Raw genomic sequence first — 25,563 nt, forward strand, 5'->3', positions numbered from 1 at the left:
GAACGTCTTGAAACCACCTCGTCGTTGGCTCCCACCGTGTTCTCGCGGGATACCGCCCCTTGGCAAGAACTCCAACGAAACCTATCTGGCTGACAGGCCACCTGTGATTGCCAGAATCAACAGGTATGGCCCCTATTTTCGTCCTTGTCTGGCTAACCAAGTTGGGTGACGGACACTCATATGCCTCATCTTACATGATCGCATCGTCCTGGCGTCTCTCCTGACTGACTATGGCACGAACAGACTTCCAACGTCCGCCATCCTCTCGACCCATCGAGCCGTACTCGCACCAAGTGTGCACTCAATAGCATTGATAGTAGGATGGAAATGACTACCGGGTTGAATGGTTCCCCAGGCGGCCGCAGTCAATGTCGACCTGGAAGCTCAGCCACTGGGAGATATCTACTGGACAATCTACGTACCATGCGTCGTCCTCTCACGGATGCCGAAGTCTCCCTCATTATTGACCACCTAAACCAGAAGGAAGAGCCGAGCCAGGTCTTGGTGAAGAACACGAACCGCCCATATTGTTCTCAACCCCTCCATATCGGTGAGCAGGTCAGGCTAATTGAGGAACCCGACGCGGTCCCGATGGCGGCAGAACAGTTTGACTTGGAAACTCAAGAGGCAGCCTTCCGCCTGGTAAAGTCTGACAGCCGTATCGAGCGCGGTATCCGTCACGCACAGCCGTGGATCCGAATCGACGGGATAACCAGATCACTATATCACTACCAACTGTACGTCATGTACTGGCTCCTTCGGGAAGAACACGAGTCTGCCAGACAGGGTGCTTTAGTGAATGATCTCATGGGCCTCGGAAAGGTAAACCCCACTACCAACTCTGAGGAGGCTCGCTTGGTCCGTGCAAGCTAATTCCCTCGACGCAGACGACCGAAGCGCTGTGCGGGACAGTATTCTTCAGTCTCGTGGCAAAAAACGCAGAACACATCAAGAATCACCCCGAAGACCATCTGTCCCAAATGGACGCCACTGACTCCTCCAAATACTGCAACGTCCGCGACGACTTCCCTCTTGAATGTGCGTGCCACGTCCGCTCGCCAGCATATAGGTGGAAACCGCGCATGGGGGCATCACTCGTTCTCACCCCGGCGGGGCTTCTCGGTACCTGGGCGACAGAATGGACGGCCCTGGGTATCAACACGACGATTGTCGGGGTCAAATTGTATATCCACCACGCCGACTATCCTGGTCGCTACGTGGGTGAAGAATATCATAGACGACTTCGACTACAACCGGGACCAGGAAAGATCATGATGGCGCCGGCCGAGCCACAAGCGTACCGTGTCATCATCCTCACGTCTGTCGAGTCGTACCAGTCGTGTGTAGCGGACTTCCTAAACAACAAGGCTGGGCATTTAGTGAAACGTGGTACACCCCGCCCTGATGGCATTGCGTGGGCTCGTGTGTGGCGGGACGAGGCCCATCTGAGGGTGAACTGGGACACGACACTCTACGGCATCCTGGGGCGGCTTGTCGACAACGGGGACTGGGCCGATCCCCCAGCATTTTATGCCCTTACGGGGACTCCGATCCTCCGGAACGGACTCCTCGACGTGCTTCCTCTAGTTCGGTGCATCAATATAGCCTCCCCCCGTCTCAAGGACGACCCCCGTTTCGTCGAGTATTTGGACGACAACGAGCTCGTCAAGAAGGCCAAGGGGTTAGCCAGAGCAACGAGACGCCGTGGTACTGACCGTCGACTCGCCGACGAAGAGGAACACAGGTTTGAGGAAGATACGGCCTTCTTTGCTCGCATGTTGCCGCTGTATGCTATACGACGACGAGGTTCCACCATGCAAAACGGCAAGGTACTGACCTTTATTCCCCCCTTGAATTCTTTCGATATTGCTTGTACGTTGCCCTGCGGAGAGGACTTTCTCCTTCTTCGACAAGTTGAGGCGTTGCTGAGAAATAAACTCAACAAAGCCTGGGACCGCGAAATAACAAAATGGATAGACGAGGGCGGCGTTCGAGACGATTTTATGCCGGATGAGGAGCTGCTTCTCGACAACGTCTTCTTGGCGCGACTATTGGCTACTGCACCTGGCCTCGCTCGTCTCGGTCTACGGGAACACCTGACGTGGACCTACATTAGAGATCGCGACTGGCACAGTTACCCCAAGTGCAGCAACATCTATAGGAATTTGAGACAGTTGGAAAGCACCAGCGGAAAGCTCCAGAAGCTCCGGGAATTCTTAAGCCGTCTCGACCAATGTGTAGCCTTTGACGGTATATGCGAGTCGCTCGTCATCATTTCGGAATTTCCATTCATTTGCCACTTGGTTCACTGTGTAAGTGTTAGGTGAGGTGTTGATATTAACATGGTGTCAAACCAAAAAGCTGACGGATATCTCTAACTTAGTTCTGTATTTGGTTAGACTACAAGGCGGAATGGATGCACGCTGACACAAAACCTGAGGAAAGACGGGCCATGGTCAAAAAGTTTCAACACCCGCACCAAGAGGGACCGCCTGAGATTCAGATCATCATTGGCACCGCGGCCATTATGGGCCAAGGATTGACTCTCCATCGTGCGCATCGAGTATTGCTCATGGAACCCTCGCGTCACTTTGCCGTGGAGTGCCAGAATGCCGATCGTGTCCACCGGCTGGGTGTCAAGACAGATGTCTGCTATTTCTACCGCCTCGTCAACACGAACTCATGCACAGAAGCAGCGCTCGTGGTTTCACAGGCAATCCAGAATCAAACCCAGTGCCTACTAGAATCACTCCCTACGTTACAGGAAGTGACGGACGAATCTGAAACCACAGCACAGCTGCTTCAGGAACTGTCCGCATTTGTCAACCGAGAGAATGGTGTGCGAGACGAATAACGCCTCAAGTGCTTGGCGTAGTGGTGCAGATGCCTTGCTCGATAGTTGAGACATTCCTCCCTTCTGTTTATGGTGGACAGTAGTTCACTTGTTGTAGTATGAAAAGCTATCGGGCTTTGGGTTGATCATCATCGCTTAATCATCCGTTGCTACTGACTTGTGTGCGTACCGATGCGGTTGGCAGGGGAACGTTGCTGCCGTTCTGGATACGCAATAACGACGCCACTGCCTTGTAGTAACGCTTCTTTCTTCCATACTCATTGTTCCGTGAGACTATATCATCCAGTGATGGTCGGGCTGACACAGCCATTCTTTGTATATGAATCAAACACACAGTGTACTGCCTCATTTGCTTGATGAAGTGAATCATCTAGACTTGAGCAGACGCCACCAGTCACTCACAAGAAAGACAATCTCTTTAGTAACCTTGTGCCTAGGCAGTATGAGGTCAAACCTCACTTGAGTCAGATGTATCGCTCAGCCCGAGCACAGGACAGCGATGTACACAATGTTAAAACACTGTTTGAGTGGTATGGAGGAGTTATATACCCTCAGATCCATGCCCACCTCCACGATAGAAACAAGAAGGATAACGAAAGCAAATGCCAGCAGTAATAGCACCACAAATAACAGTAACGAAATTCACAACAAGCTTCTCTATCATGCCGTGGGCGTTCAAAAGCAATATTCTCAGCAGGCTGATTCCGTCCTTTAAGTCGCCGCCGCCGCCGCCACCACCACTACCACCACCACAAAGCCACAAACGTCGAGATTCGACTGATCCGGAGGAACGGCACTGGAAGAGGATGAAAAAGGACAGCCGTGATCGCATACCCGAGCCAGCTCCTAAAACAGCCGACATCTTTGAACACTTTCGCCAAGTCAGAGGTTCATGCTGTAGCAAAGACCAGATGGTCGGGTTGTGTGCCTATCTTGACACCATCCTCAAATGGGGCTACCGGATCGATGCAACTGATTATGATGACTTCATTCTGCGATACCCTGAATACACAACCACTGTCTCCGAATTTGCCGCCACGTCAGACCAAACAGCCCTCGTTCCGGTGCCCTCTTACCACAAGTGGTTCCAAGGCGTTGTGTCTGAGCACAAGGACATAACGGCGACTTCCTTCAACGCTGCGCAGTTATCGATTGAAGTGCATCCCGTCCTCTCCCAGACCAAGTTGCGGCACGTGGCAGAAGAGAACCCGTATGCCTTTCTCTTGGTTAGGTTTGCGTTGGAAAGCATGCTCAGCCGAGCGTCGAAAGGAGTGGGAAGGCGGACTGTCATGCGACGGCTGCGGCAGCTTGAGGCTCGATTTGTGGCCATTTCAGATGCGACTTAAATCCTCGTGTCGGTGCAGAGTCTTCTCGATCTATGTCAAAGTCCTGAGTGGAATGACCAGGACTTCTCACAAAAATGCCATCTCCTCAGAGTACCGATCTGTGATGCGTGAATATCACCTACGCATAATCGAGTGGCGTTCCCGTTGTTAGCTCAATATTTCCATATCATTCGACCACAATCAAGGCGTCAGAACATATCGATACACTTTCTACTTTCATAAGAACTGCAGTGAAGCAAGGGACACCTTGGTATGAGCCGTACCAGTTATCTATTGACGTCTTTCTCTGTCCTATGCAGGCAGCCCTGGAGCCATGGTTGCCTGCCTGCAAACAATGAAGGAGCAAACTTCACTACTTAAGGTCTGATATAATGGTCATCTCACACTAACGCTGGGTCTTACATTTGCTTCCTCATCCCACAACCTTCTCAAGTCCCTATGATTAGCCCAGAATTCCCTTCTTTCGCACTGAAGAATCATCGGCGACCCTCCAATACTTGACCCCAGACAACGAGACCATGTCGGCAAACGCCCTCCAGCCTGGTACCCAACCCCGCGAGGGAGCACGCGTCCGCGAAGAGTCGGCAGCAGACCCAATGTCAATTGAGAAAATCAGCGGCGAGCGTAATGCCCGTACAGCTATTAGCAACCTCGAATGTCGCCTGAAGATTATGCCGCAAATGAAACTGTCGATCAGCGCCTTCAGCCTGTCATTCGACCAACCCACGTCTGCCCACAATGCACGAACTCTTTCCTCGGAGCTCGATCAGTTGGCACAGTTCGTCCAGGAGAAGATGGCTGGAAACTTGGACACGAAGCGAGCAGTCACCCGATTTGTCCACGCCGCCGCATACGTGCAGAACCAAGTACATAGCTACAACGAAGAGATCACCGACATGAGGGCACAGGCTGGTAGCAAATCTTTCAACGGAGTTCGAGACAAGCTGGCGTCAACGGCCAATACTCTGAACCATATCCAACACATGGAGATACCGGGCGCGGCAACATGTATGGCTTACCTGATCAAGACCAAAGTCGTACGGGCCGAGTTTTCGATGCCTCAACTGCTCGAATTGGCAGAAGGGCTTGGACCCTATCTCGGAATTCCACAACCCAGAGCCTCTGACGTTCCACTCCAAGGAGGAAAAGCCGGCGATATGCAAGCTCAAGGCGGTAGAGCGACCTCCGCGCAACCAGTCCGTGGGCTGAAGCGAGAGACATCGGAAGACCTAGACATCCTCGATTTGCGAGAGCGCCGCACAAGCCACCATGGCGAGTTTTCAACCTTTTCCGAAGCCTCTCGGAAAGAAGTCAAGGGACACAACCGTGGCAGTGGCAGAGGTGGAGGGGTGAAAGCAGGCAAATCACAACCGACAGACATGGATGTCGACACTAAGACCCATCCTCAACGCAGTATCAAAGACTTTTTCGGAGAAGATGACCAGTCACCGCGGAGCTCCAGACGCGCCCCAACTACATTCATCGTCCATGACTTGGAAGGGGAGAGAGCGGTGCATGTTGGAGCTGGGAAAAAGTCAAGTGGCTTAAAGGCAACCGGACTACCTGCTCTAGGCTGGCCTCGTGCTCACAGAGCTGGGCGGCGACGGGATCAGCCCATCGTAATACCTGACTCGGATGATGGTGAATCTTTCGTCTCAGAAAGTGAATACGAGACCCACGGTAGGAATAAGGGCAGTGGCCGTCGCGAGGTTGTGGAGAGAGACGAATAATGCTCGGACGGTGCGGCAGCTATTGGCGGACCATGACCCAAGGTATCCCAGCGATGGCGCAGGCTGGCCCATGATGATCGTCGGTGCATGAGGGGGTGGAACAAGACCGATGGTGGAAGCAAACAATGCATGCATTCCTTGTATTCGAGACCATAGAGAACGATAGCAATTACTGATCGCCGACTGGTGCAGGGCGCGGACTGGATCTGTTGTGGTTGTGGAATTGCTGTGCCCTTCCTGTTTGTTCTGATTCTGTATCATATAGGGCTTTACGGCGGCCATTGATACCCATTCCCGATCAACTTGATACTCCTTCCTTTTGCCCTTGCGACTGTAGACAGATCCTTGATATGCCGGCTGTTGCATGATACGTTTACCCGGCCTGATCTTCTAGAGGTTTGCCGGCCGCTACGTTTACTGAGGTCAGCCGAACCCCGGATTTCCGGTTGACGAAGGGCCAAACGAATTCTTTTGTTCCCCCGCAGGCACCAACAGTGCATTTGTGAAGCAACAAGCCATGAACAGCGAATTGCACTCTTCAGTTCCCGCCTTGCAACAAGCACAAGTTGTGCTACTGCCTGCGCTGTGAGACTTGAGAGACGGACAAATAAGAAAGGGAACAATGAACGTAAGGGAAGCACGCTATTTGTGGTTAGACAATCATCTCAGTAACACAGAGAGTTATTTGTTGCCTTGGAAAGCGAAGGTTGCGTACGGCAGGAGGTACAACGATTCTCCCGTTACAATACCCCTCCTCAAGCAACTATTCTCACGGCCGATACACTCTTCCCTGACTGCTCTTCATGAAAAGGGCGCTGGTGTCGCTAAGCCATTCAACATTGGTCGGTCAAATCTTACAAGCAGATCGACTCACGGCCAGGAGATCCCCCGCCACTGTGATAGGGGAGTAAACAAACCGATCAGAGGTGAGAAACACACATGCGATATAGACATGCAAGAGGCTGATAAAAGTGAGGAAGGACACCACTCACTCCATACCGTGTGGGTTCCATTTCAGTGAGGAGGATGGGCTGGTCGGAACAACTTTTGGGCGCTGTGCTTAACCGTGTTCTGGGAGTTCTGGGACTTGCACTTGCTGGTATATTCAGTAAGATGGTGTTGTGGACACCGACGAACGATGTTCTCCAAATCCTTCATTTTTTGATGGACAAAGGCGGGTTCTCCAGTACCGCATCGGTGTATTGCGCAGCAGTCACCATGGGCGTGATGTTGTTGGTCTGTTCATTAAAGGGTCGAGTGTGGATCTGTCGATTCTTCTCTGGCGCGATAGACTTGTACCTCAGCTTCACGGATTTCTGCCTCAGTGATAGAGCGGAGGCTGTTGTGTTGAAGACGCTAGGAGTGATCCGCAAGCTACTGGTCGCGCTGCTCCGCTTCTGCGTCCGACTGCCACCCGGTTCGCCAGCGATTCGATCAACTTTCGTTAGCGCGGTAGCCTGTGAAGGAGGTGGTCTGGCGACGACGGAAGGCGAGTGTCTGCTGAGCCGCTGCTGTGGCATCAACCAGGACCCTGGACCAGAAGGCAATTACCGCTGCCGCAAGACTGTTCGGGTGAGCACTATGGAGGTGCCTGAGCTACCATATTGTCACCTACACAAACGACAAGGCAACGCTCGACGTGACCTTGGTTAGATGTACTGGGTAGTTGGGAAAGAGAGGCTCCTATCTTAGGACTCGAGGGGGTAGAATACAACGACCTCCTCGCATTTCGGGAAATGAAAGCAAGACGAGCAGGGAAGGGGCATTCGAATAAACCGCGCAGTGCATGTTGAAAGAAGCCTTTGACTGGACAGAGGCGCGCCTTGACATTCTGGCTCGTAACTACAGGGAGGGTAGGTATTTATCTACCATTAAACTCATAAAATGAGCGCTCGGCGCAGTTTCCCCAGTAACATCTGTTTTCGCGCTGTTTGCGTCACTCAAAGTAGAGAACCAATCTTCCCATCATCCCATTTCTAGAATAAAATCATCTTTATCAACGTTCACGTTGGTATCTCAATTTCCATGCCATAACGACTTCCCAACCAAAGTTGCCTGCTTTGATCTGTTGTATCTTGAGCCAGGTACGATCGTCGTGCCTAACCCCGTGACCACGCGCTCGTTGTTGATTGAGATGCTCTTCCCAGACTGCCGCCGTACGCCGTATTTCGCCCAATCGCTCTTCAGTCTGAACCAAGCCATGGCCGTCGCGAATATGAAACCAATACGCAGAAATCCTCTTAAATGACCTGACCTTGCAGAAACGACAGTAGAAAGTAGGGTGGCGCAGGGTTTCTGGATCTTGGGGCTCAATGCCATTATCGACGAGGGAATCCGCGCCGATGGCGGATGTCCCAGATGAGAATGATAAGGGGAACCTGGACTCAAATGTCGGGTACGGATGCGCCCCTGGCTGTTGAAAGCGCGGCGTAGGCAGTGACGTGTTTTTGGCGATGGATAAATTGGTGAACTGGATGGTGTACGCTTCCCCTAAGGTCAACGCCGCCAACGCCAGGAGGCAAGGGGGTTCGTGACGTCGACAATTTGTTGGCACGTCATAGCCGTAAAAACGGAGATCGTGTGCGAGGTGGAAGCATCGAATCCTCGATCGATTTTCATCCTGGGCCTCGTAAACGATGTGGCTAGGGTTTATACAATACGGAAGGTGACATCGATGCGAGCCCTCCATCGGTGTGAAAGGACCCTGGCCAAAGAAATTGTCCAGGTCGATTCCCCGACGATGCTCCACGAACCACGAAGAGGCTCGGGCGTGTGTCGTGGTATGCCCCGCCAGGTTGAATGTCTGAGGATGTGATGTGAGCGGCCGTGATAGAGAGACAGAGGAGCGGGAAACTTACCAGTCGGGGGACTGATTTTGGCGGCATGTCCTTCAGGTCTAACGTGGCCAGCAGATGGAGAGGGTCGGCCCCCGACCACATGTCCGGCACGAGCACGCACGACTCAACATCTGCAGTGACGCCCCATGCGGCTAACAACATTTGAGCTCTGTACTGGAATTTCTGTCGACCAAAGTCGCTCAGCCATGACGAGTCTCGTTCGGCGCTCTTCATTTCGGCAGGGGGCCGCGTAGGATATGCTGGGATGTCGGGAACTCGTGACTTATTGTCCGGCATTGGGATAGGATTGTCTTGAAAAGGGTCAAGATTGTGTTCACTGGTACAGGATGCCAGACCCGGTATGGTTTTCAGTGTCTCGTTCTGGTCTCTTTTGTGTTCTATTGTGTGAGGTGGTAACTCAGGCTCATGCGGTAACCCTGCTTGCCCCTGGTCCGGTTGTGCCTGGTTAGAAGGCCCATCAGAACGATCAGACACGCACACTTCTTCGCCATCTGGGTTATGTCCTGCACGGTTTGGTACGGTGCTGGCGCACGAAAGTGATCCCGTCTGTATCCCTCTTGGGTGGGGACGAAGATGCTCCTCACGTTGAGCTCGAGCAGGACGGAGGATCGACAGCCATCGGTGGCAGTTGGCGCGGTGCCACTGGGACGTTCCTCCTGTGCCCGAGGTGGTGGTGTGGACATACCTGAGCCAGCCCGCCAGACGGTTAGCAATGGCACACAGCTGGGGAATCTCTCCATCCGACCGTCGCTCCCACCAGCGCCCTGGCTCGCGACCAGCTGTTACTAGGCGTACGATGAACCGAATATCGTGGTTGTCCAAAGACCAGCAGGCTTTACCCGTGACGTCAGCCAGGTATCGTTGGGACCGAGAACGAAGAGCCTCAATGGCGTTGTTAACGATATAGGTGGTCGAAGAACGTTGTGGCTGACTATCATTGTAGGACCGATATGACCGCGACGTGGTCCACGACAGCCGATCAAGGACGCACTCTGCATACTCGATGTATACGTCGAGGACCCAAGGCTGTGTGAGCCAGATAATATGTTCTTGTCTGTCCCTTAAGGATAGGGCTTGACGCAGGGTGATCTCCGAGTTCACTCTCAGCTGGCTCTGCGATTCCCGACCAGCTGGTTCGGTGTGGGTCAGAGGTCGGAAATGTGCTGGTGGAACGGCGCTCTCGTCTTCTTGGGATGGGTCTCGAGGGTAGAACGTGGCTATGGCGCCTTCGGTTACACCACTCTCGGGACAAATTGCCTCGGATGACACTATTGGGCTGATTGAAGGTTGCTCAGGAGGCGGCGTGAACCATTCCATGTCGCTCTGCTCTTCGTCCAATTCACCAGCGTCGCCCTCACAGTCGGAAGTTGGTGGCGCCGAATCAGGTCCCTCCCAGAATTCCACGCAGCCAGACGCGGACGAGGCAGTTGACGGTTCCCCTACCTCCAAATGGGGCTGCTCGGCACGGGCACGCGAGATCTTGCGCCACCTGGCCTGCCAGGACGAGGCGGTATGTCTATCATTCTAAGAAAGGCGGCGTTTAGCATGTATGTATAAAAAGAATCAATATACCTCTTGACTCACCATGGTCTCGAAGTCGCGGAATGCCTGAAGGGCTGTCACTGGGTGAACTAAGGCACGAGTAGCCCATTCTTCAACCTCATCGTCGTCTTCCACAGTAAATCGTTCGCGTGCATGTCGTTCCTCGGGGAGTTCGGTTACCACGTTCCCTAGGGTCGAAATCCGGCCGTCCGCACGGACCCCAATGCCACGAGTGTCGAGAAGGTCAAAGGGAAATCCATCCTGAGGAATTGTGTCATGATTAGTAACTGTCAGCTCAGAGATAATGGGTGAAGCCTTACAGATGACGCCCATTCATCCCTGGTAGACTGCATTTTTGTGGTTAGGGGAAAGAGATGATGAACGGAGGACAGGAAGTCGGACAGATAGAAAAGGGTTCAAGATTGTTTCTAAGGAACATCCTTGAACTGATAGAGTTCTAAAAACTGGTCACATTCACAACGAGGGCGTGCTGAAATGAGACATAACGTCCCTGTTTCTCTGGAGTAAATCTCCCATACTGGAGGTAGCCGTTTGAGTCAACACCGAAGAAGATCACACACGGCATTTTATTACTTCCCATGACAATCATGGCTAGATAAATGATCCGATAGAGTTGTCAAGAAAGCCAGTAGAATGGAAAGGGAGAAAATCGAGCGACATTATACAAATAATGTAACTGGAGGAGACTGAGCGTGAAGATGAGTGCCTGTTAGAAGTGATCGCGGCGGAGCTATCAATCTCTGATGTTTTAAAGTCACAGAGAGCGGAGAACAGGCATGGCGCCACTTGACTGTTATAGGTAGGGGATTATGAGTGTTGGTGAGTGTCTTCACGTTGATCAAGAAGCTGATGCAGCCGAGTCGGCAAAAAAATGTACTCAAAGGGAGGTACGCCAGGAAATCAAAGGCCCACTCAGACACCTCGACCGGACAGACATACATAAAATCTACATATACGAAGAACCAGAGGACAAGCGGATAGATGTTTGAAGGAGTTCGAAAAGGAAAGAGTACAAAGGGTGGAAGAATATCTGTTATGTAGGGAGAGCTCCTACCTGAGGAAACTACCTAGGCTCACTTAGGCTAAGTCGAACGCTAATGGTAGTCAACTAGCCCACAAAGTTGTATTAGGGATTATGTATTATATTTCTTAAATCCAAATCACAAATCAGCAAGGGTTGGATTTCAACCCAGCTCAGTTTCCTCTGTGGCGCAATCGGTGGCGCGTCTGACTGTTAAGCGCACTTCTATGCCTAAAACATATAATCAGAAGGTCGACAGTTCGATCCTGTCCGGAGGAGTCTTCAATTTTGTATTTTTTGTTCTTTATTATTTTTTGTTTTTGTTTTTTTTGGTTTTCTCTCTTAATCAACCTTTCCTATACCCTTGACTCATTGATAAAGCCAGACCGTTCGATAATGTTGCGGAAGTAATCATTTCGGTAACCACGCTTGGGAAGAGTTGCAAAGGCTCGGTTCACAGGGTCTCTCAGCAGGTGTCTTTTTGCAAAAAGGCTTAACATTGAACATTGCAAGAATAAAGAACTCTACAGCAAGTCGTCTACGGTCCACCCAATTCCTCAAAAGCTCATTGGACATGCCTCCTCAAGGGGCGTCTTGGTGACATGAGCTCTGTTGTTGGAATACATACGCCATCTCGACGAGGCTGCGCAGGAGGTCATCGTTCTGGCAATACGTCTAAATCAGAACCAACTACATAGCGTCATTACTGGTCCGGCATGGGGCCAACCTGCAAGTGCGAATAATAATAATATTGTTCTCTATTCATCTTCTCATCATCATAAGAATAAACCTGGGGTGCAACTAACTCGCTGTCAATGCAAAACTGCAACCCAAAATCCCCATTCCCAAGAATGCAAACGCAACACAAGTACCTTTGTTGTGAGAAAGCGAAAGACTTTCGGAAAACAGCGAAAGCGCCACGCTGGTCATGACTCCCGCCGTGATGGCAAACATGCCACCATACACCCCTTCGGTCGGTGCTCCCATGCTTGTTCGGTTGGCCACTTTAAACCAGAGCGCAGCGATCCCCGCCCCTAACGGTTGGGATGCGCCTCCCAAGAAGGATGACCATACAATGGCCTTGAATCTAGAGCCCAGGGCTAGGTAGAGAGGAAGGGACATGGCATATCCTTCGGTGATGTTGTGGATAAAAAGTGCCATAAAAACGGCAAATCCCAGCTGAGGATTGGCATGGTTGGTCGCGTAGGTGATGAACCCTTCCGGTGCTTTGTGCAAAGCGATAGCGGCCGAGGTCTGTAGCCCGATCGATAGGAAGGCATTGGTCGGCACATGATGGTGATGCTCCTGTCCGGCGGCCGAGTTGGAGTGGTGGGAATGGTGAGAGCGGTGAGAATGGTGAGAGCGGTGAGAATGGTGCGAAGGTCGGCGAAGCCCGCGTTCCTGGTGCCCATTGTCCAGGTGGTGAAAATGATGGGTGGACGATCGTGACCGCCCCAGCTGTAGTCTCTGGGCAGGAGAATCGGATAGAGTCACAGGTGATATATTTGAGATAGAACGCTCTTCCTCCTCCGACAATAGTGCAACTCGCACGTCGTTGACTGGAGTTCGCCACGTCGGAGCGCGAGAGAATGGTCCATGGCCTGGAAGAATCGATCCTCTCCTGTGTACGACGACTTTGAAGCAATCCTGCCCACAAGGATCTGAGAAACCCATACACGGTCCCATCTCATCGCAGTTCTCCTTCCATCCGGTCACGTATTTCGAAAAGGTTCTGGTCAGCGTCCGAGGCATGAACGATGGCCTTCGGCTGTTCGGTGCAGTGAAAAACTGCCTGCCAGGGGCGTCGTCCGCATTTTCCGGCGTCTCATGGGGACGCTTTTTTGGACTGGATGTGGCAGAGCGGGAAAGTAGCGGCGTGTGTTCATCATCTGCAGCTCGCGGGTGGCACTTTGAGGCGGGAAAGTCGGCTGTATGCTCAAAACTGGGTGAATGATCTTCCACCTCTTCTGGGTCCTTGGGGAAGTCCTCCTCCTGGCCGTGAGTGTGGTCGCAGTCGACAACGTGAGATGGGATAAACTGATGAATGAAGCGGGACAGGACGCGAATACCAATGACGCCGGCTAGAAAGAACCCGATCAACATGAATGATGCGGTCCTGGGTGAGTAGCCGGCGTCCTTGAGGTAGGTCTTGGATTGCGGTAGCATGGAGTATAGGGCAGAAAACAACTAGAGCGAGGTCAGCGCCGAGCAGTTTGATGTTCCCTTCGAGATACGCACCATGACGCCAAAACTGAGACTCAATGACGCCGATAGGAATTGGTCGCTTTCAGAGATGGAGAAATCGTGCCAGCCTGGAATGACGCGTAGGATGATATCCACGCAGATGACGGATGCTCCCAGCACGCAAGCTACGAATCGTTAGACCGCCTGGTTCATGTGGAACGAACAAGAAGCCATACCAACACCGCTGATACACGCCATAATCCATCCCCGAGTATCATTGTCGAGGGCCATCTTGAGGGTCGCGGGCGCCTATCCCGGTGGGGAGACGCCACCAGAGGGATCAATGAGGTGCGTAGAATACTTCGTAGTGCATGTGTGTGTACCTCGTGAGGGTCCTGAGACGAATCGAGGCTATAGCAAGGGTATAGAGGTCCAGACGCTAGGTGTAAGGGGGATTAACTTTGAGGTGGACGGAACATAGTCAACAGTGTTGTCAGGAACGGTGCACAAGGAGGAGGGCATTGTGAGGACCTTAAATCATGCCCGTGATGGACATATGCCACAATGAAATCATATTATCTAAGGCGCGCTAACGCGCCTATTACAAGTAGCTGTGCCCCTATAGGTCGATCTGGCGCAGCCTTATGCTAGCATGCTTTAGCCGTGTCTTGGGCCTATGGTAAATCTTCCGACTGGCGGGTCCGGGTGCCTGCAGAATATTCGAGGCCGTCGCTCTCAGTGTACGCGCTGGAGGAACACTCGTCGGCCTCTCGACACCGTGGCTGCCATGTCGAAAACGACCCTCGCCATCGTCGCTGCGACGTCTGCAGCGGCGGGCGCGTCCCTCAGTGCTCTGATCTTTTCCCGGCCCTCGAAGAGCCCGCCCACGCCGTTACCTCCGTCGCCTGCAAAAGATGCTTCTCTCGCACCCGTTGTGCCCGTCCCAGCTCCGCCAGCGCCAGTTGCGGTGCCCAATCCAATCCCAGTGATTGCACCGACACAATCTGCCCTCCCAGCTGTCGTCTCTCCCGTCGATCCCGCAGGAATTCTGCGGTATGGCTTCCCTGGTCCAATTGCAGACACACTCTCCACGCCGTCACACCTCTCCTCCTTCAACCGGTTCACACGAAATCCGCACTGGGTTGCAGAGCATTTCACCGCACAGTCACTACTCCTGAACAACGGCTCCCGCAGAAACAGTGTCTTCTACGAAGACCTCTCCGTGCCGCCGATGTTTCGAGCCAAATTGACCGACTACGCACGGAGCGGCTACGATCGCGGCCACCAAGTGCCCGCGGCGGACGCAAAATGGTCACAGGCGGCGATGGATAGCACGTTTGTCCTGAGCAACATGTGTCCGCAAGTGGGCGAGGGATTCAATCGTGACTACTGGGCACACTTTGAAGAATTCTGTCGAAATTTGACCAAGAGATATCCCAGCGTACGAGTAGTGACGGGACCACTATACCTGCCCAAAAAGGATGAAAAGGACGGCAAATGGAAAGTCTCGTATGAAATGATTGGCAATCCTCCCAATGTGGCGGTGCCCACTCACTTTTACAAGGTCATTTTCGGCGAGGAAGCTGCAAATGACCCCGTGGGAAGAGTGGCTCTGGGAGCATTTGTGTTGCCCAACGCTGTGATCCCCAACACCAAGAGCCTGAAGGACTTTGAAGTTCCTCTGGAAGCGGTCGAGAGAGCGAGCGGACTGATGTTTGCTGAAAAACTGCCCTCGGACCGGCGCAAACAGCTCTGCAGAGAGGTCACTTGTGAGATTATTGTTCGAGAGTTTGACAAGGCCAGACAGCAGACTCGACCACCGTTGCCACAGCCAGGCGGTGCTAGATGGTGATGCTTTGTTTTGCCCTTTTCCCTCATAGTAGCGTGTCCATGGCTAGCATTTACCGGTGCAATATGAACGGCGTGCATTTTAAATGCTCATCTTGTGCACGAACGGTCATTAGCCCAACGGCAATCGCTGAAGAAAGAAATTTTGGAGCTCGAGGAAATTGTACACGCTGAGAGTCGCAGAGACACTGGAGGTCTCGCCCCATGAGGTACCTTACTATAATGTATTCTGTCCTCCGTAGGGGCAGCGCAGTCTTCTTGGCGCATGTCATTTCATTTTCCCATCTCAAAGTAAGCTAAAGGTGCTCATCGTCTCCATGCGCCTTTGGGTCCTAGCAGGAGAAGCATTGCTCAGGCTCGGATTCATCTGCAGGGTTTCTGTCGGTCCAGATTTTGGCGTTCTTGTTCCCTCCAGACACAATCATGGGCCAAGTATGCCTCCTAGACTCTGGGCGCTTGTCAGCTCTCCTCCAAGATGCGTTGTCATGGGGTGGCCATGTTTCGTCCCTCATGGTATCTGCTCTCAACGGTTCCATTCTCGCATACGCCTACCGAAATGCCACTCCTTCGATCAAAGACATTCGGACTCAATCTACAACGATGACCGCCGCATACACGGTGGCATCGGAGGATGTACTTGTCTTTGAAGCGCAGAACATGGGCGCGCTGTCAGTGGTGACACCTATTGCCGACCACATCCTCCTGGCGGTGACCGGACCGGAACCGAAGAAGCAAAAGACAGCCTCGCCCGAGGCAGTCGACGAAGAGCAAGAGCACACTACGAATGGTGACATTGTGGAAGAGCAGGATCAAGCACACAGCGAAGCCGAGACCGAACATGAACATGAGCAGGTCCGGACGGATCTTGAAGCGATCAGCCAGGAACTCGCTACGCTCCTTAGAGAAGAACTGGCCAAGTTAAGATGGCCTGAGGATATCTGAAGCAAAGCAGGGGATGTTGCCGTCGGTAACCTCAGGTGCTCAGGAGTACAGGGCGAGGGTCGCGGGGACGCCTTCTGCATTTTGTGCAGGCCGCTCATCGGCGGCCACAGCTCCAGATCGCCCCAGCCTACACTGCCTGTAGTGATGTGTGTCCGAGATCTCCAAGAGTCTAAGACACGTTGTCGAGCAGGACACCAAAAAGCACTCCGGGCACATTCCTCCGTCTGCTGCGAAGGTCCCAATGGGAGAGGGCGTTTGGGCAACCGTTTCTCGGCTGAATTGCGGTTGAGCTGCAGCTGCGGGCGTTGGAGTCGCACCACCGACTGCCACCAGCACCGCCTACAGAACGCCGGAGCAAAGTGGTGCTGACCACCGCTATAGCAGCCAACACCCCCGCACATGGACGGGGGCTCGCCGTAACCTCTTAAAGCCGCCGGTTATCGGTGCGCCCTTCTCCTCCCGCACCACTCACTCGCTGCATTTCCAAGCATTTGTCCACTCAGTTGCGGTCTTTCGAACGTGTATTCTCAGACGCACCTTGCTAGTACCTCGAACTGCACATAGCCCACATCTCTCTGGTGTTCTGTCGTCTGCGAGACTGAGCTCCTCGCCAGCGGATTGGCGCTCTCTCTTTGATAGGCGACATGTTGTACGTCGGGACTTCCTCTGTCTCTCAACTTCAATCCCACTGATCTTTCAACCGCAGTGCCATCCCTCCTCCGCCTAGATATCCTACGAATAGTAACCTAATAGCCACAACTCTCGAGACTGCAAATACTCTTCATCACCGCGAAGGACCGGAATATAAGTTCCAGGCCGGCGAAGGTTGACCTCGTCTGCTCCGCCTCTCGTCCACCATCGAGCTAACCCTGCCATCAGGTCGATATGTCCTACGCGACGACCTACTGCTAGCAACGCCGCCTCCGCATCCCTCAGAAGTTCCTATCGTTAACCCGAACCCGCTTAGTACCAGCCTGAACCCACCGACAAGTGGCGTCAAGCTCTCCCTTGTTTCTCTAAATCCCAAGCAGATCAACACAGACTTGTACCGGACGACCACTGCCACCAGCAGTCTGTTGAGATGGCGGTCTCTAGGGTTGAATACTTCGAAAGAGTCCAAAGAGTCCAAGGAGTCTAGGGAGGCGAAGGAAGCCAAGGAGGCCAAAGAAGCCAAGGAATATAAAGAACTCAAGGACTTGGAGAAAGAGCCGAGGTCCTCCATCGACACCACCAGCGATATCAGCAACCTGGCGGCGTCGGCAAATGGCAGTAATAAATCTAGCGTCAAGGTTTTTGGCGAGGGCAACGCCGCATTGTCGCCGGTCATCAGCCGGGGGGACAACCTGAAGCGCCGGAAACCCAAAAACAACATTATCAAGAGTAATTCTTCCTTCGTCTCCCGCGTTATCCCCCACGAATCACTAGCGAAGAAGCTGGTCGAGCGAGACCAGGGCGGGACTTTCTGTTTTGCAAACATCAACCGAGCCTTCCAGTGGATTGACCTCTCCTCGAGCTCGAAACAGGATCCCATGACCAAGATCCTCTTTACCAAGGCGCACATTTTGTGCCACGACGTAAATGCATTGACCAAACACTCGACCCATCTCGATGTCATCATGGGGTCCTCGGCGAGCGACATAATCTGGTACGAACCCATGTCCCAGAAGTATGCCCGAATCAACAAGAACGGCGTCATCAACAGCTCTGCCGTCGCCAAGATCAAATGGATACCGGGGTCGGAGAATCACTTTCTTGCTGCCCATGTGGACGGAATGCTAGTGGTTTACGACAAGGAGAAGGAAGACGCGCCTTACATTTCGGAGGAACTCGTGGATGAAGGCATCAGTATCCCCGACGAGGACCAGTCGACTTTGGTGATCACAAAGAGCGTCAATTCCCAGAACCAGAGGACCAATCCGGTGGCGTGTTGGAAGATCTCGAACCAGGCCATCACTGATTTTGCATTCTCGCCCGACAGCAAGCATCTGGCCGTGGTAGGAGACGACGGCTTCCTTCGGATAATCGACTATCTGCAGGAAAGGTACGTGCATCGAGTGTGTAAAGGCGCATTATTTTATTGACTTCGGAAAGGCTCACCGACATATACTCATCCTATTATGGAGGCTTTACCTGTGTTTGCTGGTCGCCGGATGGGAAATATGTCCTTACCGGTGGCCAAGATGACCTGGTGACTATTTGGTCCCTCGATGAACGACAGATCATCGCACGGTGCCACGGTCATGATTCGTGGGTCACCGCAGTAGCCTTTGACCCTTGGCGGTGCGATGAACGGACGTATCGTTTCGGGAGCGTGGGAGACGACTGCAAGCTCTTGCTATGGGACTTTAGCGTTGGAATGCTCCATCGTCCTAAGGTGGTAAGCCGAACAAGCAGTGGTTGACTTGTGACATCGAAGCGACTGACGCTGCAATACAGGCGACGGCTCGACCGAGAGGCAGCATCTCGACGCAATCAGTATCATTGCTTCGACAGCGAACAGAGAGCACGAGCGTTGTCAATCGAGTTCGATCAGATTCCAACCGCACTGGAAGTTTCAAGGAAGACACTGTCGACGAGTCAGAATTCCTCAACCATGCCGTCGAAGCGAGAGCCCGCACGGCTGTCTTACCTCCTGTCATGGTATGTTGGGTCTGGAAAAGTGGTACCTATGCGTGTGCTGACATTTGACGGCAGTCCAAAAAGATAGATGAGCATCCTCTCAGTGGTCTGGCATTTGAACAGGACTGCATTATCACTTCTTGTTCAGAGGGTACGTACCCAGTTGCAAGTGACGGCATTCTCCCATCGTCAAATAGTGCAGAGGGGCATGTGAAATTTGAGGCTGACTCCATGTCTAGGACACGTGCGAACCTGGGATCGACCTCGTGAAAATGCCAACAGCAGCCAGACCAACCTATCGGAAAAGCCCAAAGCATGAAACGGTGCAAAAGCCCGCACTCGGTGTGGTAGAGTCCGATGCTTATCTCAAGGCGAAAAATGCGGCGACTTAGCGCCTTCCCTTGGCCGGAGCTTAACCGAGAAGCGAGATCGGCCCTCTCGCTCTAAGCGGCACTCGGACGGGTGGCCAAGTCGAAGCCTCACTAGCCAGTGTTCTTATCAGCCACGCCCTTTCGAGGCGCACAACTTGCGGCAGCCAGCGCCGTTGGGGATTTCGTGTTGGTAGGAACATGGTCGCGTACCCACGCCGTCGGTGTCGAAATCCGGCGTAAAGTTTAGTTGCGGCGAATGGCAAGCGCGTCGGTAGTGCAGCTAGACATGCGGCGAGATAGAGGCCGATCTGTGGTCGATCCACGAACATGATGGCGCTGCAGAGTAATCTGTGTGGTGGTGAGGGTGGAGCGGCACATTTTTGACCTCGCTATTGTTTCCATCATATCGGAATCCATCGTCGATGGATGATAAGAGCTCTGCATTGTAGACAAAATGCTCCCATACAGACAGACAACGAGCGCGGAAGTTGTGAACTCAGCTCGATACTCGTGGTTCTGCTCAGTAAGAGGCTGTGATCTACTTAGCTACCTGTGTGATGTCATACTGATCTTATGGAAGATTCCGACTACCACACACGACGTGGGTGGTGGTGATGGTCATGGGTCATGTCCGGTCAAGTGTGCCTCGATCAGCAAAGAAGATAACTTAGATAAGGCACCCTAGTCATGTACCTAGGTATCTACAGTAGGGTAAACTTTTTTAAAGGCATGGAGTAGTTCTAGTAGTTGGAGAGGGAGTTCTCGTCGAGCACTGTACGGTATGTATTGCATCTGCTGGGGGGACCATCAGACGCATGTGGTTCTCGGACGGATCTCTCGGCTCGGGCAAACGGTGCCATCAGTCCGGGCAGAAGTGCACAAGGTTCAGGGTTGCATCGTTACGAGAGATCTCAGATGGGAGACCTTACACTAGCAGTCCGAGTGGGATAGGAGGATGAAGAGGCCCGGTCACGCTACGGCTGCGCGCAGTTCACTTGGCCCGTACTGTAGGTTGGGTGATTGACTCTGCAGGGTACTTGAGCATCGGGGACAGAAAAAGAAACAGAAGATGCAGCCAAGGTTGTAGCAAATGCATCAGTAGTACACTGTAACAAGTCAGAACTCTAATGTAGAGTTGTCGATGCGAATGCTTTGTGTGATTACCCAGCTGAGGCCGAGGCGTGGGTGGGCAAGACGAGACGAGATCTCTGACTGTGCATCTAGTCAGGATGAGAAAGAGGCTTTGTAAGAATCGGAGCGATTCAGTGGTGAGAAAGCTTCATTAGGCGTCGCTCTCGGACCCCAGAAAGACAATGAAACATCCGAGAGGGGGGGAGGGGGAAGCGGAGGACGAAGAAGAGCGGGATGATGGGATTATGGGATGGCATGGGCTGGCATTTATGCATCCATCCCAGTCTCTCGCACTGGGCGAATGGATCCGGCAGCCGAAGGGCTGTTGTACCGTACACATCTGTCGACCTTGACCTCGTTAACATACCGAAACATCGAACAACACTCTGTACCAACGAGAGCACTCGCTCGCTACAGCCTCCCTTTCACCGTGAGGACGCCCAGCAGCACAGTGACGAGTCTGACTTCACCTATGGGAGGATTATGGATACAAGGCCGAGAATCTCGTTCTGATCCGATCCGATCCTGGCCCGTGTGGCCTGTACAGCATAACTACCGTAGGTGCGCAGATTTGGTCTCGATTAGAAACGACGTGCCAGTCTCTCCGTCGGCCCCAGTCTGGATACTTGTACTTGTGCTTGTACTGGGACACAACGGCCCTCTGATTGTCTTCTGACGGCCCGTGTTGAGACGAAAGAGAGAAGACGACGACGAAAGCCGAACGTTTCACACGGCCAACGAGTACCAACTGACGGCTGCGGCAAGGCAACTGATTTCCTGGTACCTACCTATTGAATTGGGCGTTCGACGTACGGGAGTCAATAAAACATGACGCTTGGATCCAGAAGACTGATATTACGAGACGGGCCACTGACACCATTGAAAGCCACGGCCAAGATCAGAAGCCGAGTCAAATCCAGCAGCAGAACACGGGAACTGGTCCAGGTGGAAGGCCCCCAACAGGAAGAATCGCAGCAGCAGCATCAGCATCAGGAACGACAGCAGCGACAACATCGGCGTCACCACCAACATCAGGTGCCTGATCAGGCGCAAGAACAACGCAGCAGAGGGATCAGTGACGCCAGTGCCAGCGCCGGTGCGAACACAGCCATTCGTGGCAGAGCGCGCGTTACCAGCACGGAAACAGACAGCCGTACGAGTGACAATCCTGAGCGCCTACGAGAACGAGAACAGCCGGCAAAACCCCCGGCATATCGAGATCCATCACCGGCGCCCGAAGCCGGACCACGAGCAGGAGCAGAGACAGAAGTACAGGACGAGGAAGAGGAGGAGGAGGAGGAACAGTCTCCGTCACCAGCGATGTGTGTAGCCCAGGCCAAAGACTCTCAACTGTATTTTACTCGCATGCTGACAGCAACAGTGCGAGAAGAACCATCAGCACCAGAACATCATCAGCGTTGCCCGTCCAGTTCCAAGGTCGAATTCGAATCGTCCAAGAATCCGTCTCAGCATCAGCATCAACGAGTTCTTCGTCTCTTCCCAACACACGAGGGCGACAGGCAACGGTGGTGGATCCTGGACTGATAACGGTACGTCCCAGCGTCATTAATTTTTCGATCCCTACGACGAGGGACCCAAGCCCCCCCGGGAGCCTATTAGGGCAGCCTCGCCAGCCTCTGGTCGGAGCTCCCGGGGGCTCCCTGGACTCCCTGAGCTCCCTATAGGCCATCCAGCTCCCACCGGCGCCCACTGTGGCGCCTCTGATCTCATCCGCACGCCATCCTAGGCATCCACTAGGGCACCCACTAGGCATCCACTAGGCTCTAAGCCCAGGCTTATCCGTGCCTCTGTCGACTGCCACTGCCGCTGCTAATCTCTGTGCTCATCACGGAGTCCCTCCTGCTACCCTGTCTGCTGCCCTTATCCATCCGTATCTTTTTCTTATTGTCGCAATCACCATCAACCCACATGGGTTTGGAAAATTCCTCACTGCATCTGGTTACCGTGTCATATGTTTCTCACATTCATACACAGGCACCTTCGTTTGGCCTCTCTCGACGCTCTCTTCTGACACTGTATCTGCTTGTTTAGAACCACCACCAGTCCCACACCCCCAGGTCCTTCCGTGCTCGACACCGCAGGCATTCACCTGAATGCTCTTCCGCCCACCATGAGCCTGTCCTGTCTACCTCATTGAGCCATCATACCACCAGATCTTCCTCCAACAAGCACGCCGATCGACACCTGGTCGGTGTCCCTGTATCACGATCGCCTGCCATGGCTCTCAAGTTTCTCAGTTCACATACCTCCCACACCGGGACGAGCAGCAGTGTGAAATACTTTGACATCCGCCTCGACAGCGACTACATTGTCTTCCGGGGAGGTGAGGATGAGGCCGCCAGCGCCCAGCTGTCTGGCAACGTTGTTCTGTGTCTTACCGAGCCTATGAACATCTCGCACGTCGACCTGACGCTGAGTGGCATCCTACACATGTCGTAAGTCACCTCCCACACGCTGAGCGGCATCCCCGGCCGACCCTCCCTCCCGAGCACATGCCAACTAATCTGTTGCTGATTAGATGGCAAACTAGTAGTACCTCCTCCATGTCCGGTCGACGTACTGCCTACCGGGAAAAGACATTCTACGAGAAGAATTGGTCCTTCCGGGATCCAGGCAAGGGCAAAACCGAGATCCTTCCTTCGGACAACTACGAATGGCCCTTCTCTTGCATCCTCGAGGGTTCCCTGCCCGAGAGCGTCGAAGGCATGAAAGATGCTTGGATCATATACCGGCTCAAGGCCGAGATCAAAAGGAAGCGAGGCAGGGACATTGTCGTCCGAAAACCGCTCCGGATCGTCCGTACTCTCGACGCCAATGCCCTGGAGCTGGCTCATGCTATGGTATGCACGACTGCGGTTCCCCCTTCCCGCTTCGTACTGACATTATCCCAGAGCGTTGAGAACATCTGGCCGAACAAGATCGAATACTCCATCAGCATACCCAACAAAGCCGTGGCGTTCGGCTCTTTCGTCCAAGTCGACTTCAAACTGATTTCACTTCTCAAAGGGTTAGTCATCGGCAATATCTCGACCCAAGTCAGGGAGGAGCATGAACTCGTGGTCGACCCCGAATGGGGAGTGTCGGCTCTGAACAATGGCTTTACCAAGGTGGATCGTACCATTGTCTCCGACCTCTACAAGGTCGACCCGGAAAAGGACGAACAGGTCATCGACGAAGTGGCCGAAGGATATCAGTTCTCTCGCTACCTGGAACTCCCCAAAAGCCTCAACCAATGCTTACAAGACTGCAACGTCAAGGGAATCAAAGTCCGTCACAAGGTCAAGTTCAATGTCCAATTGCACAACCCCGACGGTCATATTTCCGAACTGCGAGCCAACCTTCCCGTCTCCTTCTACATTTCACCCAGTCTGCCCATCAACGAAAACAACGACCTTGTCGACCAGTCACCCCAAGCTGGACGAGCGGCAATTGCAAACGACCTGGCCAATTCGGCACCACCATTGTATGGCCAGCACATCCTGGACGCATTATATTTGGACGTCGACGGCTATCGGACCCCCGGCATGGCGCTGTCAAGTCCTGGCACGCCTTACCTCCACAGTCGACATGCTTCGTCGGAGAATCTGGCCAGTTTGGCCGGCATTGCAAATGGCACTTATGTCTCGCCGATAGCACTCGAAAATAGGCTGCAAGATCTGCATTTTGCAGATGCCGGCCAAACAATCGACGATGAGAATGAAGCCTCGGCGCTTGGACGTTCTAGATCAAATTCCAACGCTCCTCACTCAATGGAAGATTACTTCTTGAGTCATCCCTCGACACCGGGCGCTCAGCCTCGATTAAGTCCTTTTGAGCCATCATCCTACAGTGGTCCATCTTCTGTTCCTGCAAGTCTACCCGGAAGCAATCTCATGTCACGCAGAACATCCGAAGAAGATGAGGGACAAGCTTCGGGTTCCCGGACGCCATTTCCCCAATACGACCACATGGAAGATTTGGCGAGGGTTCCATCGTACGCGACGGCCGTCAAGGCTCCAGCTCCAAGAACACCCTATGAAGATTCGTCGTGTCTACCGACATATGGCGCTGCGGTGCGCGCCCCTAGTCCGCCGCCACTTGCAGAACCTCCAACAGCGTATATCCGATCGTCTCCTCGGGTTCCCGGAAGTCTGGCGTCAAGTCCGCCTGATTTATTGTCGAATGGGCCCCGGCCACTCGTTCCACATAGGAACGTGAGTTCCCTGCAAGACGAAGAGAGGAGGTTGAGACTTCTTCAGATGCGAGGGCGATGATGCTTCTGGTTTGACAAGAGTTTTTTTTTTCTGGCGTCGAGAAATTGGCACGAGACAATACGATACACGATACAAACTCAACTTGCTCGACCCATTTTGTGAAACGGCGTACGAAACGATTGCATAGCATCCAATGTGTGTATTATGGGACGATACAATTCAAGTTTTGGGGAGTTGCAATACCCGTGGTTCACTGGACAGATGAAGCATACCGATGGCGTTCAATGAGGGTGGTATGTTGAACGGATGGTGCTATATGGTTTATGGTATATGGTACCTTTGGAGAGTACCAATGCATTCGGATAGGGATAAAGATACTGATATCGATACTATATCTAGGATGGAGGATACCTCCCTTGGTGAAGTAGATATAGGTAGATGTAAAGAAACAAAGATACGTCTCTCTCCATCCTGAACTTCTAGCCGTTGTGAAGCTGAGTGATTGATTTTTTCCAACGAATCAAGTCACCTATCATCTGTTTCTACATGGCTATTCATTTATTTGTTGGTTTCTTTGGTTGCTTAGTCTTTACTGTCTCTCCATGTCTCTCAGACGCACTTTACACACGGCATGATGGTGGTGTGTTGCCGTTGTGGTGGTGATAAGCAGTAGATGGTGAGTACCGTACCAAAATGTATCTGTTATCCATCCAAATACACATGGTCAGATACGTTGGTATCCTAGTTAGACATCTCACACTGGGCGCGTGTAGGTTTTGTTGTCCGTTGTCTCCCAATCTACATGGACGGGGCACCTGGTAGTTTGGTTCGGCCTCTGGATTGTGGTGCGTATGCCAGTGTGGGCCTGTCGTGTGCAAATGC

General features: G+C 52.9%; 10 protein-coding genes and 1 non-coding gene across 11 annotated transcripts; 9 read left to right on the forward strand and 2 right to left on the reverse strand.

Annotated features, from left to right (window-relative positions):
• Positions 1-423: 423 nt before the first annotated feature.
• On the forward strand, positions 424-2,854 carry PV08_07187 (uncharacterized protein; the record flags this gene model as incomplete). The annotated part of the gene is made up of 3 exons (XM_016381519.1): positions 424-822; positions 888-2,312; positions 2,384-2,854. 3 exons carry the CDS (start codon positions 424-426, stop codon positions 2,852-2,854), a joined length of 2,295 nt encoding a protein of 764 aa, XP_016234621.1.
• Positions 2,855-3,516: 662 nt separating this feature from the next.
• PV08_07188 (uncharacterized protein) lies at positions 3,517-4,200 on the forward strand (the record flags this gene model as incomplete). Its single annotated transcript, XM_016381520.1, has 1 exon — positions 3,517-4,200. One exon carries the CDS (start codon positions 3,517-3,519, stop codon positions 4,198-4,200), a length of 684 nt encoding a protein of 227 aa, XP_016234622.1.
• Positions 4,201-4,718: 518 nt separating this feature from the next.
• PV08_07189 (uncharacterized protein) lies at positions 4,719-5,930 on the forward strand (the record flags this gene model as incomplete). The annotated part of the gene is made up of 1 exon (XM_016381521.1): positions 4,719-5,930. One exon carries the CDS (start codon positions 4,719-4,721, stop codon positions 5,928-5,930), a length of 1,212 nt encoding a protein of 403 aa, XP_016234623.1.
• A 1,996-nt stretch (positions 5,931-7,926) lies between these two features.
• Positions 7,927-10,683, reverse strand: PV08_07190 (uncharacterized protein; the record flags this gene model as incomplete). Its single annotated transcript, XM_016381522.1, has 4 exons — positions 7,927-8,733; positions 8,789-10,312; positions 10,373-10,591; positions 10,651-10,683. 4 exons carry the CDS (start codon positions 10,681-10,683, stop codon positions 7,927-7,929), a joined length of 2,583 nt encoding a protein of 860 aa, XP_016234624.1.
• Positions 10,684-11,551: 868 nt separating this feature from the next.
• On the forward strand, positions 11,552-11,651 carry PV08_07191. Its single transcript has one exon. It is a non-coding gene; the product is annotated as a tRNA-Asn (tRNA).
• Positions 11,652-12,173: 522 nt separating this feature from the next.
• On the reverse strand, positions 12,174-13,847 carry PV08_07192 (uncharacterized protein; the record flags this gene model as incomplete). The annotated part of the gene is made up of 3 exons (XM_016381523.1): positions 12,174-13,559; positions 13,611-13,741; positions 13,793-13,847. 3 exons carry the CDS (start codon positions 13,845-13,847, stop codon positions 12,174-12,176), a joined length of 1,572 nt encoding a protein of 523 aa, XP_016234625.1.
• Positions 13,848-14,343: 496 nt separating this feature from the next.
• Positions 14,344-15,408, forward strand: PV08_07193 (uncharacterized protein; the record flags this gene model as incomplete). Its single annotated transcript, XM_016381524.1, has 1 exon — positions 14,344-15,408. One exon carries the CDS (start codon positions 14,344-14,346, stop codon positions 15,406-15,408), a length of 1,065 nt encoding a protein of 354 aa, XP_016234626.1.
• A 419-nt stretch (positions 15,409-15,827) lies between these two features.
• Positions 15,828-16,346, forward strand: PV08_07194 (uncharacterized protein; the record flags this gene model as incomplete). The annotated part of the gene is made up of 1 exon (XM_016381525.1): positions 15,828-16,346. The coding sequence occupies one exon, from the start codon at positions 15,828-15,830 to the stop codon at positions 16,344-16,346; it is 519 nt and encodes a 172-aa protein (XP_016234627.1).
• A 644-nt stretch (positions 16,347-16,990) lies between these two features.
• PV08_07195 (uncharacterized protein) lies at positions 16,991-19,284 on the forward strand (the record flags this gene model as incomplete). The annotated part of the gene is made up of 8 exons (XM_016381526.1): positions 16,991-16,995; positions 17,053-17,171; positions 17,226-17,417; positions 17,514-18,387; positions 18,438-18,723; positions 18,783-18,986; positions 19,041-19,116; positions 19,205-19,284. The coding sequence occupies 8 exons, from the start codon at positions 16,991-16,993 to the stop codon at positions 19,282-19,284; spliced, it is 1,836 nt and encodes a 611-aa protein (XP_016234628.1).
• A 2,011-nt stretch (positions 19,285-21,295) lies between these two features.
• Positions 21,296-22,012, forward strand: PV08_07196 (uncharacterized protein; the record flags this gene model as incomplete). The annotated part of the gene is made up of 1 exon (XM_016381527.1): positions 21,296-22,012. The coding sequence occupies one exon, from the start codon at positions 21,296-21,298 to the stop codon at positions 22,010-22,012; it is 717 nt and encodes a 238-aa protein (XP_016234629.1).
• Positions 22,013-22,705: 693 nt separating this feature from the next.
• On the forward strand, positions 22,706-24,741 carry PV08_07197 (uncharacterized protein; the record flags this gene model as incomplete). The annotated part of the gene is made up of 3 exons (XM_016381528.1): positions 22,706-22,923; positions 23,007-23,328; positions 23,380-24,741. 3 exons carry the CDS (start codon positions 22,706-22,708, stop codon positions 24,739-24,741), a joined length of 1,902 nt encoding a protein of 633 aa, XP_016234630.1.
• Positions 24,742-25,563: the final 822 nt, after the last annotated feature.

Source organism: Exophiala spinifera (genome assembly GCF_000836115.1).
Source record: "Exophiala spinifera strain CBS 89968 unplaced genomic scaffold supercont1.5, whole genome shotgun sequence".
Taxonomy (NCBI): Eukaryota; Fungi; Ascomycota; class Eurotiomycetes; order Chaetothyriales; family Herpotrichiellaceae; genus Exophiala; species Exophiala spinifera.